We start from the raw sequence: 19,212 nt of genomic DNA on the forward strand, positions 1-19,212 counted from the left end.
AAAGGTTGGATTAGGTCCGTATGTACAACAGATTGTCTACAACGAGAATCTAATAGGGTGCTCACCCATTTTTGGTTAATCTGAAGAGTTCCTTAAAAAGATGGGCCTATTTCTTGCATGAAGAAGATGGAACATGGAGCTTAGTTTACTTCCATATATTTCGTATTTTTTTTAAAACGAGCTATCAGCCAGATTCATCAACCAAAATTGCGATCGCAATAGCTGCGAATTAGCTATTACGATCGCAATTCAATGAACCGCAATTCATGAAAAGAAAACAGACCAATTTGCGAAATCGCTAAAAATATTTTGCGATTCGCAATTAAAATCGAAGAATCTAGGTTGAACCCCCTTAGCGAATCGGAATTAGCGAGACTCCAATGATTCTGTGATTACTATTGCAAAATCGCAAAATAATCGCTAATCAAATTCATGAAAAATCGCATTTAGTGAAAAACGTCAAAATCGCTATTTGCGAGGCGCAATTTAAGGGGGAACCTAAACTAGGTGGTAACCAAATGAGTTTAGTTTAGGTGAGAAATGTACAAAAACAACATGTCTGTACCTTTCTTGCAACTCACTGGTAAAATGGATCTCAAAACGAAATCAGAATCAGCGTAATTAAAGATCCCCTTCCTCTGAGGGTTTTCGGAAGCAATACTTTAGCATGCCAAATAGAGAGCGAAAGTGCCCAATAGTCATGGAGCATTTCCCTGTGTTGTAAATTGCCCCAAGTGTCGCAGCGGTGTTTGAGGTTTTAATCTCAGGGCCCAATCCGACCCTTCCCTGCCAGAACTGTAGCCTGTCACATACCTGGGCACGTCACACTGCTCTAGGAGCAAGGCGGGAGCAAAGCATCCTGTCGGTGGCCCTCTTGGCTCGATGGGATACGCTTGTGCTCATTTTGGTTCTGCGGTTGTGGGCATTCGTCTGCTTCAGCATGGTCTCCCGGCTCAATGCAAGGGTCGTTCGGGAAGCCCGTGGCTTTTTTGAACAGCTGCTGATATCCGATGCAGGAGAAAGACTCCTCCTTCTTCTTGTTTGTGAATCCAATCAGACTTTTGTTTACTGTTGTCTCCTCATAATATGCCCGACCTTGTCCTTCCTCTATGTTCCATTTTTGCTTGAGTTCTTGTAAAATTAAAATGAGGTCTTTTGTTGTTATTCAAGGTGTAGCGTGGAACACAGACCAGGGCATTATGGCCAGGGACTGCCGGAGGACCCTCACCCTTCCGTTAACCCACATTATTAAACAGGACATGCAAGGGATTTCTTTGGAGGCAGGGGGTCTGACAACCCCCCGGCCGTATTTATTTAAAGATACAAATAAATCAAAAATTGAAATAAACAATATTTACACAATTACGCAGAAAACGTTCCATGACATTCTATTGCAATTGATAGATACAGATATCAGATGGCTAACCTTAACCTACTTCTAGTACAAGGTATTTCCTATCTGAATCTAACGTAACAGTCACATTATACAATATTTGTTTTCTGCGTACCTATTTGGGCCTACGACAAGGTCACTAACTGGTGTCAGATCCGTATCACCTAACCCACGCCCTCCTGTCGGAGTGCGGATGCGCAGAGGGCCCGTTTACCGTGGGGGTACACCCCCTCCCCGGTTACCCCTGTACACCCTAATAACCACGCCCTTCCGTCCAAGTGCGCATGCGCAGAGGGCCTGCTTACCGTGAGGGAACTTTGGTCCCCTGGTTACCCCCGTACTCTCTATTAACTCCATTAAAGGGGGCCCTTGCATCTCTGCAACGTTTACTGGCGCAATTGTGCAAGTGCGGGGTGGCTAACCAGCCTGGAAAAAGCGTGACTCACCCTTCCCCCGCACCCATGTAGCCAACAGGCTGTAAATGCCCCTGGAGTTCTAGGTGAGACCACTTGTCCCTCCCTTTGGGCGACCCCATTCGAGAATGGCGCCACCCCCTAAGGACCTTAAATTAACTGCTCACCAATCATGATCTTACCGCCACAGGCCAGCCTAGTTGACCGACTATCTGGCCACCCCCACCCTCTTACACTGAAAGGTCATGCCCTGCCTCAAAACTTCCCCTAGCCAAGCCATTATATTTTTCAGCCCAACTATCAGGCCCTACCAACTCACTGCAAGGTCATGCCATGACCCTATACTCCCCCAGCTAGGCAAGAAGATCCCCTGCGACGGCATCATCCCCCGGTGTGAACAAATGGACACCGTCTTCTTAAGAAGCACGGCTCCTTCCAGATCCATCCCTGCTCTATAGTCTGTAAGTGTCAAGCCCTAGCTGGCCTCAGCAGTTTTTACTAGGGATTTGTTTCCAATGGCACAATGGCCCCACAGACTCGCTTCCTCCCTTTGGAGGCTCTGGAATATCTGGGTGTACCCTGGTGCACCAACATGTTGCCCCACTATACACCACTAACTGGGCCTAAAGATCTTCTTCTCAACGGTTTGATTCCATACTCTGGACGGATAGACACCATCTTTGGAATCCCTGGAGTCGCTGTGACAGGGCGTATCTTGGCACTAGACATGTCAAAACCAACCTACTTTGGTGCAGTGTTCCTGACCACCCAATCCCGCTAAAGTTGCAGGGTCATAATGCTGGGGCTGGCCTACTCATAGGCACTCGACACCCTCTTGGAGCCACTACCAGGCCTCCATCATTAGCATCATGGTGCACTGGATATTTACGCCTCCCCTGTCAATGCTAACCATTGTTGGTGCAACTACACCTTTGTACGGCTAAGCTCTGTGCGAGCCTACCTTCCTACTAAGGAGCCTCCTAACACCACGGAGTGTCAATTATGAAGGTGCCCGCAAGCACAGGTACCGTCATAGCAGTAACCGTTTCACAACAAGGGTGTTGTTGTGACGTCTTCCCCGTAATACCTGTGCTCCTGGTCAAGCTGTGACGGTATACACCTGTAATGCAGTGCACTGCCCATTTCCCACAACTGGCAACAAAAATGGGTGACAATTACACACTTCAACTATAACGAATTGGGTAGCACCTTCTCATGCTGGCACCGCTTGAGCCGTTGAATTGATCGCCCATCACACTTGATGCCGTTGCTTGCCACTCCCATTCCGGATGTACAGGTCCCCTTGGCTGTCCACCTCTTGCACTTGTTGCGGTGTGCAGCACTTCCCAGGTATGCGCCATGGATCCGGTCATACATAAATGAAAAAACAAACACAAACGATTAGTGTTTCTGGCTTCCTGACGCAAGATGCAGTACACATGCAGTACACATGCAGTATTACATTGCTCTCACATGCTAAGCCTTAGCTAAGATTTGCCCCAGATGCATTCCCATCATACTTGCAAATGCAAGTGTTTAGCATAGCATCAGTTGTGGCACATGCGGAGCATTTAAATTACTGTTACAGTGAGGGTGCCTGGTAGCATGACCTTCCTTAAGGAGTAGACCTGAAGTCTACAGTGAATGCCATAGCCCCTAAGGTTAGTACAAAGTGTGAAATGCATTGAAATAGCGCATTCATGGTTACTCAAAGGTATGCTGCCGCTAAGCACATTTCTTGCCAGGCCGATGCTATTGGTATTCCCGAAGTCCGTCCACACATACATGTTACTAAAAGGTATGCTGCCGCCAAGCACATTTCTTGCCAGGCCGATGCTATTGGTATTACCGAAGTCCGTCCACACATACATGTATGCGCGTATCTGTGTGATACGACACCCCCTCAAGAGCTTACATGTCCCAGCACATGGTGCCTAGGGCTTTAGACACAGGCCCCAAATTTCTATGTATATCCGCAACTATGCGCAGGAATACCCTTGAAGGTATGACAACAGGGCCTGGGGTGTACGGTTTTGACTTCATCCGTGGAGAGTGTACCTGAGTGACCCTCCCCGAGGCATTGACAAGTAGGCCTGACCTCCCCCCCATGTAAAGAAATCGCTGTAAAATGCTAAGCATACCTACCTCTGTAAGTAAAAACGCCCTGTTGAAACCTGAAGCCCGCCCCAGAAGTAACTTATATGTAAAGAAAAGAAGATTTGTGCCAATTTATTGGCAATTCACACTCCTGCAGGTGGCACCACCGGTGGTGCAAGCCCACTAGCAGCTTTTGGCTTACAGGCAATGGCTCCCCCCTTAAAGCTCCACAAAGAACCGCAAACCTAGTTACTGTTACAATTTCCACCGAGGGCATATGCCGTATCTACTATGAATCAATCATGCTTCCTTAAACTCCCTCTATTACCTCTCCCCCCACCCTTCCGTATTCCGACCTGCTCCCAGGCACTTTCACCTGCGGCTTACCAGCTGTACAGGTGACTGATGTGAGGGGACAAAGTGCCAAATGTAGATTTCTTAGCTGGTCACTGCTGAGGTACAGGACGTGACATCGTGCACAATTGCCGATGATTTGATTGGAAAGGCTATGTTTAAGTACTTTTATGTGGTTCACAGATGAATGCACACCACTTTTGGACACCATTTCATATTACTAATGTGGCGACCCTGAGAAGTTTAAAACGATTATCAACACAGCAAAGCAAGAATAGGGCGCGCCGATAAACACGTAACACACCAGACATGTTCACCTTTAAAGGGAGCTCAGTTCTATCCCGTGCAACTAAAACACCCCAACAAAGCCCGCCATTGCTACCTCAGCAAATGGACTCACTTGCCAAAACTCATACATGCCAGCCCTATTATTTAGGGCCCCTGTGAGCAGCAGTCACACATTCCTAAGTTCTGCTCCGCCTAAGTGTGTCTCTCACCACGAATGCAAATTTCGAGGTCCACAACTGCTTCCACGTACTTCTCTGTGGAAGCAACTTGAAAGGAACTCGTCCCCAGCTTTAGAGGGTGCAACCAAAAACTCCCCTCCCCTACAAGGACACCTTCTTATCTGAAATCCTCTGGTGCTGAGCCGCACATGGCTTGCCCTGAGCTGGCGCTGCATATACCACGACCTAGCAACTTCCGATGTCGACGCGCAAACCATCCCCCCCCAGTGCAACCCAAAGAAACCCGGCTGTCTACACATCGTGCCACGCATCTCCAACAACTGGGGGGCGGGAGAGGGGGGCTATGTACCGCCACAAATGCACATGTCTGCGGATAGCCGTGTCGATTTAAAACTTTCAACATTAGGAATATTTAAAAAAACTTGACATCATAAAAGACTTAAGCAAGAAAAAGCAGATTCAATTCAAAATGATCACGACATGCCAGGCAAGTCACAGCAACCAACGGCAGTACCTCTAAACGCACTAGATAGCACTGCTTCCGTCCTGCTGTAAAGAGCACTGCATAACGCTGCTCGTCTGGACGCCCGCCCTGTTAATTAATTGCGGTTCCTCTTAATAACCCTGCCACTCTGATTGCGCTAACTTCGTGTTTACTCCATTTCTTAAAGCTACGCATGCCACAAACAGAGCTTGAACACACCACGCTTAGTGGCGGAATCACAACTTGTCCCATTGCACAAGGCAGCTTGCTGCTTCCAAATAACATTGCATATTTAAAATCCCCCTGTTATACTACCAACAGAACCATGATCACACAATGCTTAGAGCCTGATCGCACTTGCCCCATTGCACCAAGCAGCTCACCGCTTCCAATAGAAAGCCCTCGGTATACTTAACATTGCATACTGCTTGTTCGCACCATCGCACTCCTGCCGGAATCCACACGAAAGCCGCCACGATTCCTCCGCACAAATGTTCTGCTCGAACGCCGCGAATGCCCTCGTGCTCTCATGACCACGAGCACGCTGCTTCTTTGTCGCACCACTGCACTCCTGCCAAAAATCCACACAAAACAGCCCCGATTCTCAGCCCAATTGTTCCTTCGCGATCTTGGGACCTGAGGGAGGAAGAAAAAAGCAGGAATTACAGCCTCATAGAGGCTGGAAGGGCAGGCCGTGGTGAGCTGGAGTCAAAGAGGCAGACTCTCACGCTCCACAGCCTTTTAACCCCTCATCGACAGCCAGGCCGGATCTACCCGGCCCGGCCTTTTTTCTCTAGTGACCCGGAAGTGACTCAATCACCTCCGGGTCACCAGGGGACCCGGGGTAGTTGGTGCGCCCCGCCATAACTGCGGCGGGGCTGATGTCGGCCCACCTTTCCTATCTTCAGGTAAGTAATCCTTAACCACCCTCTTGCCCCCCTTTTGCCTGACACTATCTTTTGACCAGATGTATTGCTTCCAATTTTTTTAGAGTAGGCTTTGAGCCAACCATATTACTGCCTTTCTCAGTTGTCTCCTCTTGATTCATTGACTTTCTTCCGTTTTGGTCACATCGGGCCCTATTTGTAAATAAGCTACCAGAGGATAAGCACAGGTTATCTTATTCTGCATGCAGCTTACCATTACTAGATGGTGGTTGCTGCCTGGTCTGGGTGCATACCTCAGGTAACCATGATTCCCATTTCTAACAGTAGGTATCTAGATTTTTCAAGCCGGATAGCAGTAGAAGGTAATGTTCAAAACATGCATTCTATAGTATACTAAATCAAGCACACACTGCTAGTGGTTCATGTTTAATTTCTTTTCTGGTTAGCATGCATTCTTACCAATCAAAATGGGCATTCTCTGCATTCTCCTAGTGTGGCCTGAGGTGCACATTATGTTCTCAGATTTATTTTGCTACACAGAACAACTCCTAGCCTCTTTAGCAGGGGTTTTCTTCACCACAATATATAATCTCCCTAATTTTAGATGGGTGGACAATTGATCTCAACTTGCAGTGTATACTGGGTTCAGTGTTTGGGTAAAAGGTAGGTTTATACAAGTGTCCTAAACTGAAGAGGTTCAAGACCTTGAGCATCTGTATGAAAAGGGATGGTTTGTTGATGTAGGGCTTTCGGAGCAAAGCGATTATGGCAAGCAGTCTAGATCTGAGAGATAAGAGTCATATTTGGTGTGATAAAATATTGGTCCACTGCCCTATATATCCCTGTGGGCAATGCAGAGTTTCATGAAGAGAATAAATCCTACTGCAGCTGCCAATAAAGGGCAAGGGTGATATTAACTGAGATGCAAAGGTGCAGGAGCTGCCTGGTTGGAGCATTCTGGAAGTGTTGGAGTCTGCAGAAATTTCAAAGAGGGCCTCCAATATATAGTTCAATGGCATAATCTAAACTGAGCAGTCAAATATGTTGGAATACATGGTGGAGATAATGTGAGACACTTGTTTCCCTGGTACCTATCACTGCACCTTGCATTGACTGCTTCAAGCCAAAAAGGGGCATGGCCTCAGAACACCTCTCTGCAACGCAGCCCCCTGGCACATACTGGAGGTTCCTGGTGGGCTAGTTGGCCCCTAGGGATCCCCAGTATTCAAGGGGAATGTGTTCCCCATCTGTAAATGCTCCAGGTGGCTTGTTTGCAGAGTGCTGCAAGGAGGGGGCATAAATAATTTGGAAGGGGGCCCCCTCCCGAGGCCTTAATAGCCCCCGGGGAACCCATCTCCCGGGGCGTGGCCTTTTTAAAAAAAAAGAATTTGGAGGGGGGCTGCAGTGCCCCCTCCTCAGGCAACTTATGGCCCTGGGGACCCCATCCCCCGGGATCGGTGTTTGTTTTATTATAATTTTTTCTTTTTTAATAACATTTTGGGAGGGGGGCCATGTGGCCCCCCTCCCAGGCCACTTGTAGCCCCATGGACCCCATCCCCCAGGGCTGGCCCTCTCCATCGGGGACCTTGGGGGGTCCCCAATATCTCCACGGTCCCGCCAGCTCACCGTGTCCCTCGAGAGCCGGCACTGCATTTCCACATGGAGAGCTGCTAAGATGCAGCTCCCCATGTGGAAAAGCAATCATCTTTGGTTTTTGGAAGAGAGAGCAGGTTTCTCTGCTCTCTCTTCCAAAAACCAAACCAAAGCCACGAGGCTCCCACCCTGCCATAGCAAACTACAGTGTCCCGGGGGTGGGCACCCCGGGACACTGCAGGAGCCGGCCCTGGGGGGTGGTGGTCCCCAGGGTCTTGACAGGGCTCAAGGAGGGCCCCACTCCCACAATTTATGAAGCCCCAGGGGGTGGTGGTTAATATTTAGAGCCCCAGGGAGCTGGCGGTACCCGGGGCGTGAGGGGGGGGGCTTGAGCCCCCACATAGGTTATTTAAAAAATAAATGAGAATCAAGCCCCTGGGGGGCGGGCCCCGGGGCTGCAGGGGGGGCATGAGCCCCCTGCAAATATTGTAGATAAGCCCCGGGGGTGGTGGTTCCCGGGGCTTAGGGGACCTTTGAGCCCCCCCACACATTACATTAAAAAGCCCTGGGGTTGTGGTCCCTACAGGCTGGGGGGGCTGTGAGCCCACCCCGCATTTGTGTTAATTAAGCCCCGGGGGGTGGCGGTCCCTGGGGTTTGGGGGCCCTTTTGGTCCCCTCAACCCAATACTAATATTGCACCCGGGATTTGGCCCACCCGGGGGCTATATATTAACAAAACACGGGAGCAGCACACCCTGCGTGGATTTTGCCGATTTGAAAAATATATATATTTTGGGGGCCCTGGAGGTCCTTGTGGGACCCACTAAGCAGGCCTAGGTGGTCACGGTGTTTCTACCCTTCCCCCTTTGCTTGTTTTGCTTGTTTTTTTTCTGTTTTCTTGTGCCCCGGTTCTACCGAGGCACAAGATGGCTGCCCACACTTCCTGGTTTGGAGTGTTGACAGTCAATTAGCATACAGCTCGTGATCGGGAGGGTGCGCGGATCCTGTGCAGCCATAGATATCGAAACTTATTTCATTTTGAATTTCTCAGGAACTACTGAACAGATTTAGACCATTTAACAATGAGGGTTCTTTCTGAACCAAGATCTACCTTTTTGCCAAATGTGGTGTAATTCCGTTCAGCAGTTCGGGCTGTAGCTGTGTCTAAAGTTTCCTATGGGAAATTGCATGGAGAAAACACATTTTGGGACCCCCTTTTATCTCAGCCCCCGCTTGATGAATCACCCCGAAACTTTAAAGATAAGAGAGGACCGGAGTAGGCCATAAGTTTTGAAAATTTCACGCAGATTTGTCAATCGGCGCCAAAGTTATTGGGAATAGAATGTTGCGAATTTCCTATTGAAAATTGGTCCTAACTATAACTACCTACTGGTGACCGCCAGTAGGTAATGTGATCATGTGATTAAGTCCCCTGGGAGAGATGAAACGCGTTATGACTGCAGTTTGTTTGTGAAATCTTTGAATAAACCAAGTGGTATTTGAAAAGAATCCTGTGGTCCATGCTCTTTCCGTCCGACTGCCAGTGAAGGTACGGCTGTGAAGAGTGCTTTGGGATATATCTATATATTCTTTCAAAAAATAATCATCCGGCACTCCAAGGTAGTTCTTATGACACTCGGTCTTGATTTATTGACAAAGTTTCAAAACATCAACGCGTTTCAGCAGTCTCATGCTGCCTTGTTCACGATGTCAAAGCGCCATTTTTTTAACATTAAAATACACAGTCAGTAGTGAGTGAAACTAACAAAGGACACAACAAAATGCATGGAGGGCTCTACCTCTTACAAACTGGTGGCCATACTTTAACGTGTATTCCTTCAACTGAGAGTATATTAATTACATCTGCCGATTTCCAATACTCTAATTGGTTTATTTTTAAAACCAAAACTTTGCAGGTTTTAATTCATGTAGCACTACAAACATATATATATATTTTTTAATTTAAAAAAGAATTTTTCTCTCCTCTCCATAGTAATTCACGGATGTAGTTAACGTATATTTCACGGGAAAATTAATACCTCACTTTTTCTGTTGCACACCATCAGTGTAATAAAACACATTTAAATTACATATTCACAAATTTAAAGTGCAAGTGCAGATACATAGATATATTGGAAATTTTAACTTAAACGTATCATTACGGCAAGTGCTACTTTGTATTAGATACCATTTTTGGGGCAAATTAAAGTGCAAGTGACTCTGTGCAAAATACGCAATTTTTACCACTTTTCTCAATCCTTAATTTTCCAACTTGAAGTTACTTCACTTTAAAGTGCAAGTGCATAATTAATATAATATATCATGGCCTATACAACAAAAATCCAAAAACAATTCATAACAGAACATTTTTTATACTCATTAAAAGACAGTCACTTAAGGGCGAGGAGAAATATGAAAAAATAATAAAAAATGTTATGTAAAGAATTCTTTGAGAACTTTCTTTATTAATAGAGTTATCAACTTACTATAAAAAATATTTTTTATAGTGCTAGTGCTTATGTAAACCACAGGCCTATCTGTCTCCTCGTTATATACATCCTTCAGTACAGTTCAATGATTTTTCAAAAGTGCAAATACATATTAGCCACATAACACAAACAGACAGAGCAGATCATAATGTTGTGGGTGCCTCATTTGATATTCACTACTTATTAAAAACATTAAACTCATGGTCTTATCTAAGTGAAGATTATCATACTACAGCTCTTTCTCCTATTACTCAAAACAGACAAGTATATAAGTCCTCATCCACATTAAGCCCGTATGTTCCGTGCAGTTGAACTCCAGGATAAAATATGTTTCTAATTTCCGGAGTTCTTTTTTTCTGTCCCCCCCTCTCCTCTTCCTCGGGACCTCTGCTATGCATGTATATTGCAGACTCACAGGGTTACTCTGGTGTTGTGTCTCAAAATGTGTAGCAATTGGATATGTTCTGTCTTGGTTCACAATTGCTCGCCTATGCTGAAGGACTCGTTTATATACAGGTGAGGTTGTACATCCTAGATACATTTTAGGGCAGGAGCATTATAACAAATAAACAACAAAACTGGATCTACAAGTCAGAAAACTTCTAATGGTTACGGTTTTATTAAAAATAATTCTAAACTCAGTTTGATTCATGCCATGTTGGCATGTCTTACATTTAGAACACTTTTTAAAGCCTGGTTTCTGATGTAGCCATGCAGGGGCACCTCCCTTCCTTTTTTGGAATTCACTTTTGACAATTAGATATTTCATAGATGTTGTTCTCTTATACGTGATCTCAGGATTCCTTTTAACCTTGGATCCCAACACCGGGTCATTTCTTATCAAGTGCCAGTGCCAGTTTAGGATAGACCTAATTTCTTTGTGTTTTACACGGAACGTTGTTATAAATCTAGAGTTTACTTGATCCCTTAATTCCTTTCTCTGTTGCTGCCTCTGTTTCGTTCTAGATGGCTCAAACAGAATTTTGTGTCTCTCTAGATTTCTCGCCTTATTTGATGCCCCTTTCAAGATATCGATTGAATATCCTCTTTGGGTGAACGTTTGTGTCATTTTCTGTTTTACCCTGTTGTATTCCTCTTGGTTGCTGCATGCTCTCCTTGTTCTATAGTATTCCCCAAAGGTAATGCTCCTAATTAGTGGGGCAGGATGATCACTTTCCGCATGGAGAACTAAGTTCCCCGTAGTAGCTTTGCGGAATATAGTTGTTTCTAGCTTCCCCTCAACAGGTCTAACCCGAATATCCAAAAAATCTATGGTGGTCCTACTGTAATGCACCACAAATTCTAGGTTTAAGGAATTCTGGTTAAGGTCTTTAATAAACAGTTCGATGTCCATCTCCATGCCCTGCCACAGCACAAAGACGTCATCAATAAATTGTGCCCATAACAACGCATGTTCAGCCCACTGCTTCAAAGGACTGCCCCCGAGCAGCTGGTCCTCCCACCAGCCAAGATGTAAATTTGCATAACTGGGGGCGAAACAGGTGCCCATCGCAGTCCCTTGTTCCTGTAAATAAAGATCATCACCAAAGAGGAAAATATTCTTTGTTAGGCACCATTCCATTAATCTCGAAATCATTCTATTGTGATTCACAAATCGTATTGGTCTCCTATTCAGAAAATACTCAGAAGCTTTAAGACCATCTACGTGCCTTATGCTAGTATAGATGGTTGATATCAGCATGGTCTCCTCGTTCCAACGGATATCAAAGATACATTTAAAAAAATCTGCAGAATCCTTGATGTATGAGGAAAGTGATATGACAATAGGATTTAGAAAGTAATCAATGTATCTCGAAGCATTTTCGAAAAGGCTACCACAGATGAAGTAAATCTGTGGACTAATGAGACTCTTGGGGACTTTCGGGAGCATATAGAATACTGGAATCACTGGTTTCTCCCTTTTGATGAACTTGAACTCATCCCAGCTCAGTAAACCCTTGACCTCATCAGGTAGGTCGCCCCCCCCCCCTCTGCTGCTTCTCCAGCACTTGTGTCCTTCACCCTTGGTTCCACTGCCCATTCCTGGGCTCTGCTGTTTTGTCGCTGTTCTTCCTCACCCCCCCGCCCACTGCTCGCGGTTCCTGTTGCTGCTGCCCCTTCAGCCCTGCCTCCCCTCACGCCCATTCTCTAATCCCCTTCCTCCCATCTCCCAGCTGCTCCTCCCTCCCAGATCCCCATAAAATGACAGCAGCTGCGCGGTCGTGCAGCGGGTGCGCTGCTGATGCGCCGAAGGTGCGCCTAAGGCAGGCCCGTCTGTGCCCGTCCGTGCCTGGTCTGCACCCAGCACCAGAACCACGGGACCCAGCGAATGCCACTACACCAGACTCCACTACGACGCCAACAGCCTCCACGCACTCAACACCGGCCAAAACAACACCTGCTTCCAGGCCACCCCGAAACGGACCCATGGTCCCTTCACCTGCCGCACCTGCAGCTTCACCTGCGACAGAACCATCAAACCTCCAAGGACTGGACCCAACCACCTCCGCTGTATACTCCTCAATACCTGCTCCGCACGCAAACACACCGTCGAACTCTGGACACCTCCCCCCAGATGTCGCCTTCCTGACCGAGACCTGGTGGAACGACTCCTTGGCACCCGACATTGCCATAGCCATCCCAGACGGCTACAAGGTCACCCGCAGGGATAGCGCCAACGGAACCGGAGGAGGAATAGCCATCGTCCTCAAATACACCCTCAAGGTCGCCACCCACACAGATGACAACCTCAACACCGCCGAACACCTGCACTTCCGGATCCAGACTGACCCCAACACCACCCTCAGAAGAACACTTATCTACAGACCCCCCCGGGTCCCAGGCCCATTTCAGCGACTCCATCGCTGACCTCGCTAGCACACACGCACTCGCCTCCACGGACTACATCCTCATCGGGGACCTGAACTTCCACCTCGAGAACAACAACAACGCCAACTCCGCCACCCTGATCGACAACCTCGCCAACATCGGCCTCAGACAACTCGTCACTGCACCCACCCACACTGCCGTCCACACGCTGGACCCCATCTTCTCCTCAGGCACCCACGTCACCTTCGACCACACCACCGAACTCCACTGGACCGACCACCGAGGACCAGCTAATCACCACCCTTGCCCAGAACCCACCCAACGACCCCACCAACCCAGACGCCGCAGCCCGCAACCTCAGACAATGGATTGACAATTGCGCCAACACCCTCGCCCCGCTCAAGAAATCCTCCAACAACCACACCAGCAAGAGAGCCACCTGGTTCACCGATGAGCTACAGAACTCCAAATGCGCATGCCGGAAACTGGAGAAAATATGGCTCCACGAACGCACACCAGACAACCACGCAGCCCACAAGGACGCCATCCGCAGACATCACCACCTCATCAGATTAGCCAAGAGATCCTCCTTCAATGACCGCTTGGACAACAATGCACACGACAGCAAAGAGCTCTTCAGCATCGTAAAGGAACTCTCCAACCCCAGCGCCAATGCCAACGACATCCCGCCCTCACAAGAACTGTGCAACTCACTAGCCATCTTCTTCCTCCACAAGATCGCTGACATCCATGACAGCTTCAACACCACGACCGCCCAGACTATGCCAGACTCCTCCTCCCCTATGAACACCACAGAGGGCCATCCGCCTGACCTCCTGGTCCAACGTCAACGACGACGAGACACGCAAGGTCATGAACTCCATCCACTCAGGATCTCGGTCAGACCCGTGCTCACACCATGTATTCAACAAAGCAGACACAGCCATCGCACCCCAACTATGGAAGGTCATCAACATCTTCTTTGAAACAGCGACATACCCAGAAAGCTTGGAGCACGCCAAAATCAACGCTCTTCTCAAGAAGCCCAAGGCTGACCTCAAGGACCTCAAGAACGTCCGGCCCATCGCCCTGCTCCCGTCCCCAGCAAAGGTCATCGAGAAAATCGTCAACAGACAATTGACCCGCCACCTGGAAGACAAAAATATCTTGAACCCGTCCCAGTCTGGATTCAGACGAAACCACTGCACCGAGACAGTCCTCATTGCAGCCACAGATGACATCAGGCGCCAAATAGACAACGACGAAACATCAGCCCATATCCTCCTGGACCTGTTGGCCGCCTTCAACACGGTCTGCCATCGCACTCTAAAGACACGACTCCTAGAAGCCGGAATCCAGGAGAAGGCCCTTGACTGGACCACGTCCTTCCTCTCTGGCAGAACCCAGAACGTCCGCCTCCCACCCTTCCGATCCAAAGCCACTGACATCATCTGCGGCGTCCCCCAGGGATCATCCCTCAGCCCAACGCTGTTCAACATCTACATCGCCCCCTCGCACAAGTGGCCCGCCAACACGACCTCAACATCATCTCCTACGCCGACGAAAACCAGCTCATCCTCTCCCTCACCAAAGACCCACACACTGCCAAAACCAACCTCCATGAGGGAATGAAGGCCGTCGCCAACTGGATGAGGAACAGCTGTCTGAACCTGAACTCGGACAAGACGGAGGTACTCATCCTCGGACCCAACCCCTCAGCCTGGGACGACTCCCGGTGGCCGACCACAATGGGAACAGCATCAACACCCACCGACCATGCACCAACCTAGGATTCATCGGCGACTCCTCCATCTCTATGGCTGAGCAGGTCAACGCCGTCTCCTCCCCCTGCTACTATACACCCTCCGCATGCTCCGCAGGATCTACAAGTGGATCCCGACCGAAACAAGAAAAACTGTGACACAGGCCCTCATCAGCAGCAGACTGGACTACGGCAACGCACTCTACGCAGGAATCACACCCAAACACCTACTATGACTACAATGCATCCAAAACGCCTCCGCCCGACTGATCGTCAATGTCCCCCGCCGCAGCCACATCACCCCAACCTGAGAGACCTATACTGGCTCCCCGTCGACAAGAGGGTCACCTTCAAGCTCCTCACCCACGCACACAAAGCACTTCACAACGCCGGACCAGTCTACCTGAACAGCAGACTCAGCTTCTACACCCCCACCCGCCAGCTCCGCTCTGCCAGCCTCACCCTCGCCGCTGTCCCCCGCATCCAAAGTACGACCTCAAGTGGCAGATCCTTCTCCTACCTCGCCGCCAAGACTTGGGGCGCGCTCTACAAGTACTCCGATTGATTGATTGAGTGATAAACATTCTTCCTTCCAGACATTCAATCTTGTAAAGAACACTTCCTTTACTTTCTCATACTCCTAAGGGCCGATCTTCCTGTAACAATTATGATTGTTTAGTTGGCTAAGAGCTTCTTTCTTAGATTGCTCCCTTCCTCACAGTACAACGTTTCCCCCCTTATCTGAGGGTTTGATCAGTACTCCATCTTCATCTTGTCGTTTCCTTACTGTTTTAAGGAAAAGTGCTTTCCTCTGATCCATTTTACTTTTTTTCTGATTAACCACCAAGTACAGTTGTTTCAGATCTTTTGTTACATTTTCCCCAAAAATGTCCAAGTTATCTCTCATGGTTTGGGGCAGGAATCTAGATGGTTCTCCAAACGGTGTATGATCCCTTCTTTCCATTCCTACTGTCGTTATTCCTTGTTCCTCACTCCCAATCTGGTTATCATCACTGATTAATGAGATCATATCACTTAAGGCAGGAGCATCCTGAACACTTAAGAAGGCTGGTTCACTTAGGGAAGCGGGAGTCTGTTCCTGTATTGTACGGTTAGCTCCATGTTGATTGGACAACTTGAGCTTACGGACGAAGCGGTATAAATCCATCCAGCCATTTGGATAATTATACTCATTATCATTGCAGAACGACAATCCTAATTTTAATACCGACTCATCATCCCCTGTTAACTTCACAGTACTCAAGTTAATAATCGTTGTGTTATCCATTATTTCTTGGTTTGCTTCTTCGTATTGGAGCATAGTGATCTTTTTGTTTGCCAACCTTGCGCTCCTCCTGTATCCCTTGCCTCCTCTTCTTTGGCCTCTTCCCCAACCCCGTCCTCTCCCCATGCGATGATCGGTCTGTTGCTCCAGTTGCTCCAGTAACATAAAAGGGAATTCCTCGATTACAGCCAATCTTACATCCCTGGTTCCTCTGTTGCCTTGTTCTTCAGATTCTTGTTCAGAGCCAGTGTCTGAGCTAGCTTCACTTTGTGAGATGACTTGTTGGTCCAGTTGGCCACTATGGATTTTTTGCCATCTTTCCAGGTCAAATTTCCTAGCAAACATATAGATTCACCCTGATTCATAATCTATACGATCCCTTAAAAACGTTGTGGCTTTTCTGTGCTTAATGCCCTTCTCATATTTTTCCAGCCTATTTTTTAAATCCCTTTTAAATTTGCTGACTCTAGCCTTGTCATCATTTTTATCCAGGATGTCATTCGATTCCTTCATTTTTGCTACCACCTCCAAACGTTCTTTTTCAGCATATTTTACTAGAATACGTATCATTTTGGTGGAACTCGCTGCCCTATTTTCCGCCCATTCACCGAGCATTTCTATTTCTGGGTTTTCGTAGGTTGGTGTAATCATTATCCTTGATCCCCGTGGGATGCGTCCCACCTGTAAATACTGATGCAGAGATGCCACTTCCCACCAACGTGAGATTTCTCTCTTTTTCAGTTTCTCGTAATCCTGAAGTTGTTTATTTAGATCATTGCTTCCTCTGGGGGCTGCCGCCCCCCTTTCCGTCTGCATGGGGCGAGTAGTTTCTTTGAACAGATTTAGGGCCTCCTGTTTCCTTGCTGCACATTCTTCATCACTCATTATGTTGCTGGTGTCACACTACCTCGTTGGGGCGCTATTACCATTTCCCGATGACGCCGAGGGAGAACTGACAATGCATGCCAGTCAGCATGACGTCAGACTGTCCACCCCCTTCAGAGTCTGAAGGGGGTGGGCGGTCTGGTGTCATGTTGACTGACATGAAATGGGGCAGCACGCAGCAGCACAACACAAGTGTGCATGAGTGGGGACGGAGGGCGAATTTTCGCACCGTGCCCACTCATGCGCACTTGTGTTTTCCTTTGTTTGCGCATGCCCATTAGGAGTCCCTTGGTCTCCTAATGGGTAGGCAGCGGGCAAGGAGTAACCGTGCCCTAAGCCACTCCTGGCGCTGGAGCAGCACCAGGATTGGCTTAGGGGTTGCCACTCCAGTGCTGCTGTTCCTGTTTCTGTTTGAAGACGAGGCGCCAACGCGGACCAGGAGCAGAAGCGGTCAGGTACGTTTTCTAAATTTTATTCTCCCTCGGCACCCCCCACTGCCACCGACTCCCCCCCCGCAACCCTCTCCCGACCCCCCCTCCCCGCGAGTACTGCGAGCCGTGACTGCCTGTCACAACACGTTCACCTGTATTGGTTCCCTATACCGCCGAACTTAGATGTAATTCGATATCCCCCATTCGACAGCCAAAAACGCTACATGCTGCAACAGGCCCATTGACCCATGGTTCTATTCTGGCTGCTGCTGCATCTAAACCCACTTTCCTTGGCAAGACAGCAGTTTTACAAATTCGCTAATTCATTCTGCCACCATTTGTCGCGCATTTCTGTTGATTGACTTTTGAGTGTATTCCCCCGTGAGCCAGGACTTGTTGGTAAGCATGGGCGGATCTAGCGGATCTCGCGTACGCGAATTTGCGTATTTACGGATTCGCAATCCACGAGAATACGCGAACTCTCGCGGACTTGCGGATTTTCCCGTTTTTGGTGTTGGCGAGCGTTCGCGCGGATTTTGGGACAATTTCGCAATTGCGAACTTACTTTTCGGCTCGCAACGGCCGCGACTATGTTGTTTCTACGTCTGGTTTATCATCACAGGTTCACAGCACCCTCTGTTTCACCACTGCCACCCTCTGGGACACCCATGCCACCCTCTGGTACATCCTCACTGCCACCCATTAGGTTTGTTTATCACTGTAGTTTATGGGGGTTGAAAAAAGCAAGCACACCTCCCCTACTTCAACTGCCATGAATTAATTTGGGGTTGATTAATGTGTCAGTTATTTTGAAAGTTCCAGTCTGGCTGGCACCTGCTTCCTTCCTTATCTGTAATTTGCTTTCTGTTGCAGTGCAATTTTTTTTCACAGGACCTTTATGGTCTACTTGTAGCTATTCTATGAGCCTGCTGTTTGGGTCATAGCAGGGTCATAGAATAGTTGCAAACTCTGGAGGGGCCCCTCAGGAAGCACTACAGTGAATGTTACTAATGTTAAGTTTGAACTTTTGCACCTGCTCATTGCTTTCAGTTTAGCAAAAATCGTTTTTTCTGCAATTTCGCGCGTTTTTTGGTGCGCGAATCCGTGCGAGATCGATTTCGGAAGACGCGAATGCTTGCGAATACACTAAGTTTTTCTTTGCGACGTGTATGTTCGCGTGATTTTGTGCGTGTTCGCGAGGCGCTTGTAGCTATACGTTTGCCAAGTTACCCTAGCGGTCGTACACGGGCGCGGCCATCTTGTTTGCGTGACGTAATTCCGTTTCCGGCCGCTATGTGTAATCTCGCAAACTGTGCTGCTCGCTAGTACAATTTCGCGCGTGCTCGCGAGGAAAATCTTGCGCGAACTTACCCACGCGGTCGTGAACGGGCGCGGCCATCTTGTTTCTCATTCATTGCTATGGTTCTGGGCATGCTTTCTGTATCCTCTCTGAATCTCTGCCATCCTTTGCTTGTTTGAAGTTTATTTGATCTATTTTACTTATTAATCTATCCCTCTATTTTTCTAGCTCTATATTTTTTTGTTTTCTGCTGCTTTTAGTTACTTTTAAACTACTTTTTAAACTCTTTTCTTTTCTTCTTCACTATTCTATTTCTTCTTTATCATTTAACTTTATTTCTGCCCAGACCATGGTAAAGGGAGCCGGGAAGCACCCTGAGAAGGGGAAGGGTCCCGCACCCCGTGCCCGGCTCCCGTGCGGGCGTTTGAGGGGGGAGCAAGTGGTGCCACGGGAGATCTTTAGCGCGGAGGAGGTGGCCGCACTCATCTTCCACGTCCAGCGCCGCCTCCCCAAGACGATCCTGGGAGGCGGCAAGATCGCAAC

General features: G+C 48.1%; 1 protein-coding gene across 1 annotated transcript in view; it reads left to right on the top strand.

Moving 5' to 3' along the window:
- The first annotated feature begins 17,084 nt into the window (after positions 1-17,084).
- The window catches only part of LOC144752802 (uncharacterized), a 41,873-nt gene continuing 39,745 nt past the window's right edge, over positions 17,085-19,212 (top strand). Inside the window, exon 1 of the mRNA XM_078640653.1 lies at positions 17,085-17,130. Within this exon, the coding sequence (XP_078496779.1) occupies positions 17,085-17,130 (46 nt within the window). The remainder of the gene's footprint in view (positions 17,131-19,212) is intronic.

Source organism: Lissotriton helveticus, chromosome 5_1, assembly GCF_964261635.1.
Source record: "Lissotriton helveticus chromosome 5_1, aLisHel1.1, whole genome shotgun sequence".
Classification (NCBI taxonomy): domain Eukaryota; kingdom Metazoa; phylum Chordata; class Amphibia; order Caudata; family Salamandridae; genus Lissotriton; species Lissotriton helveticus.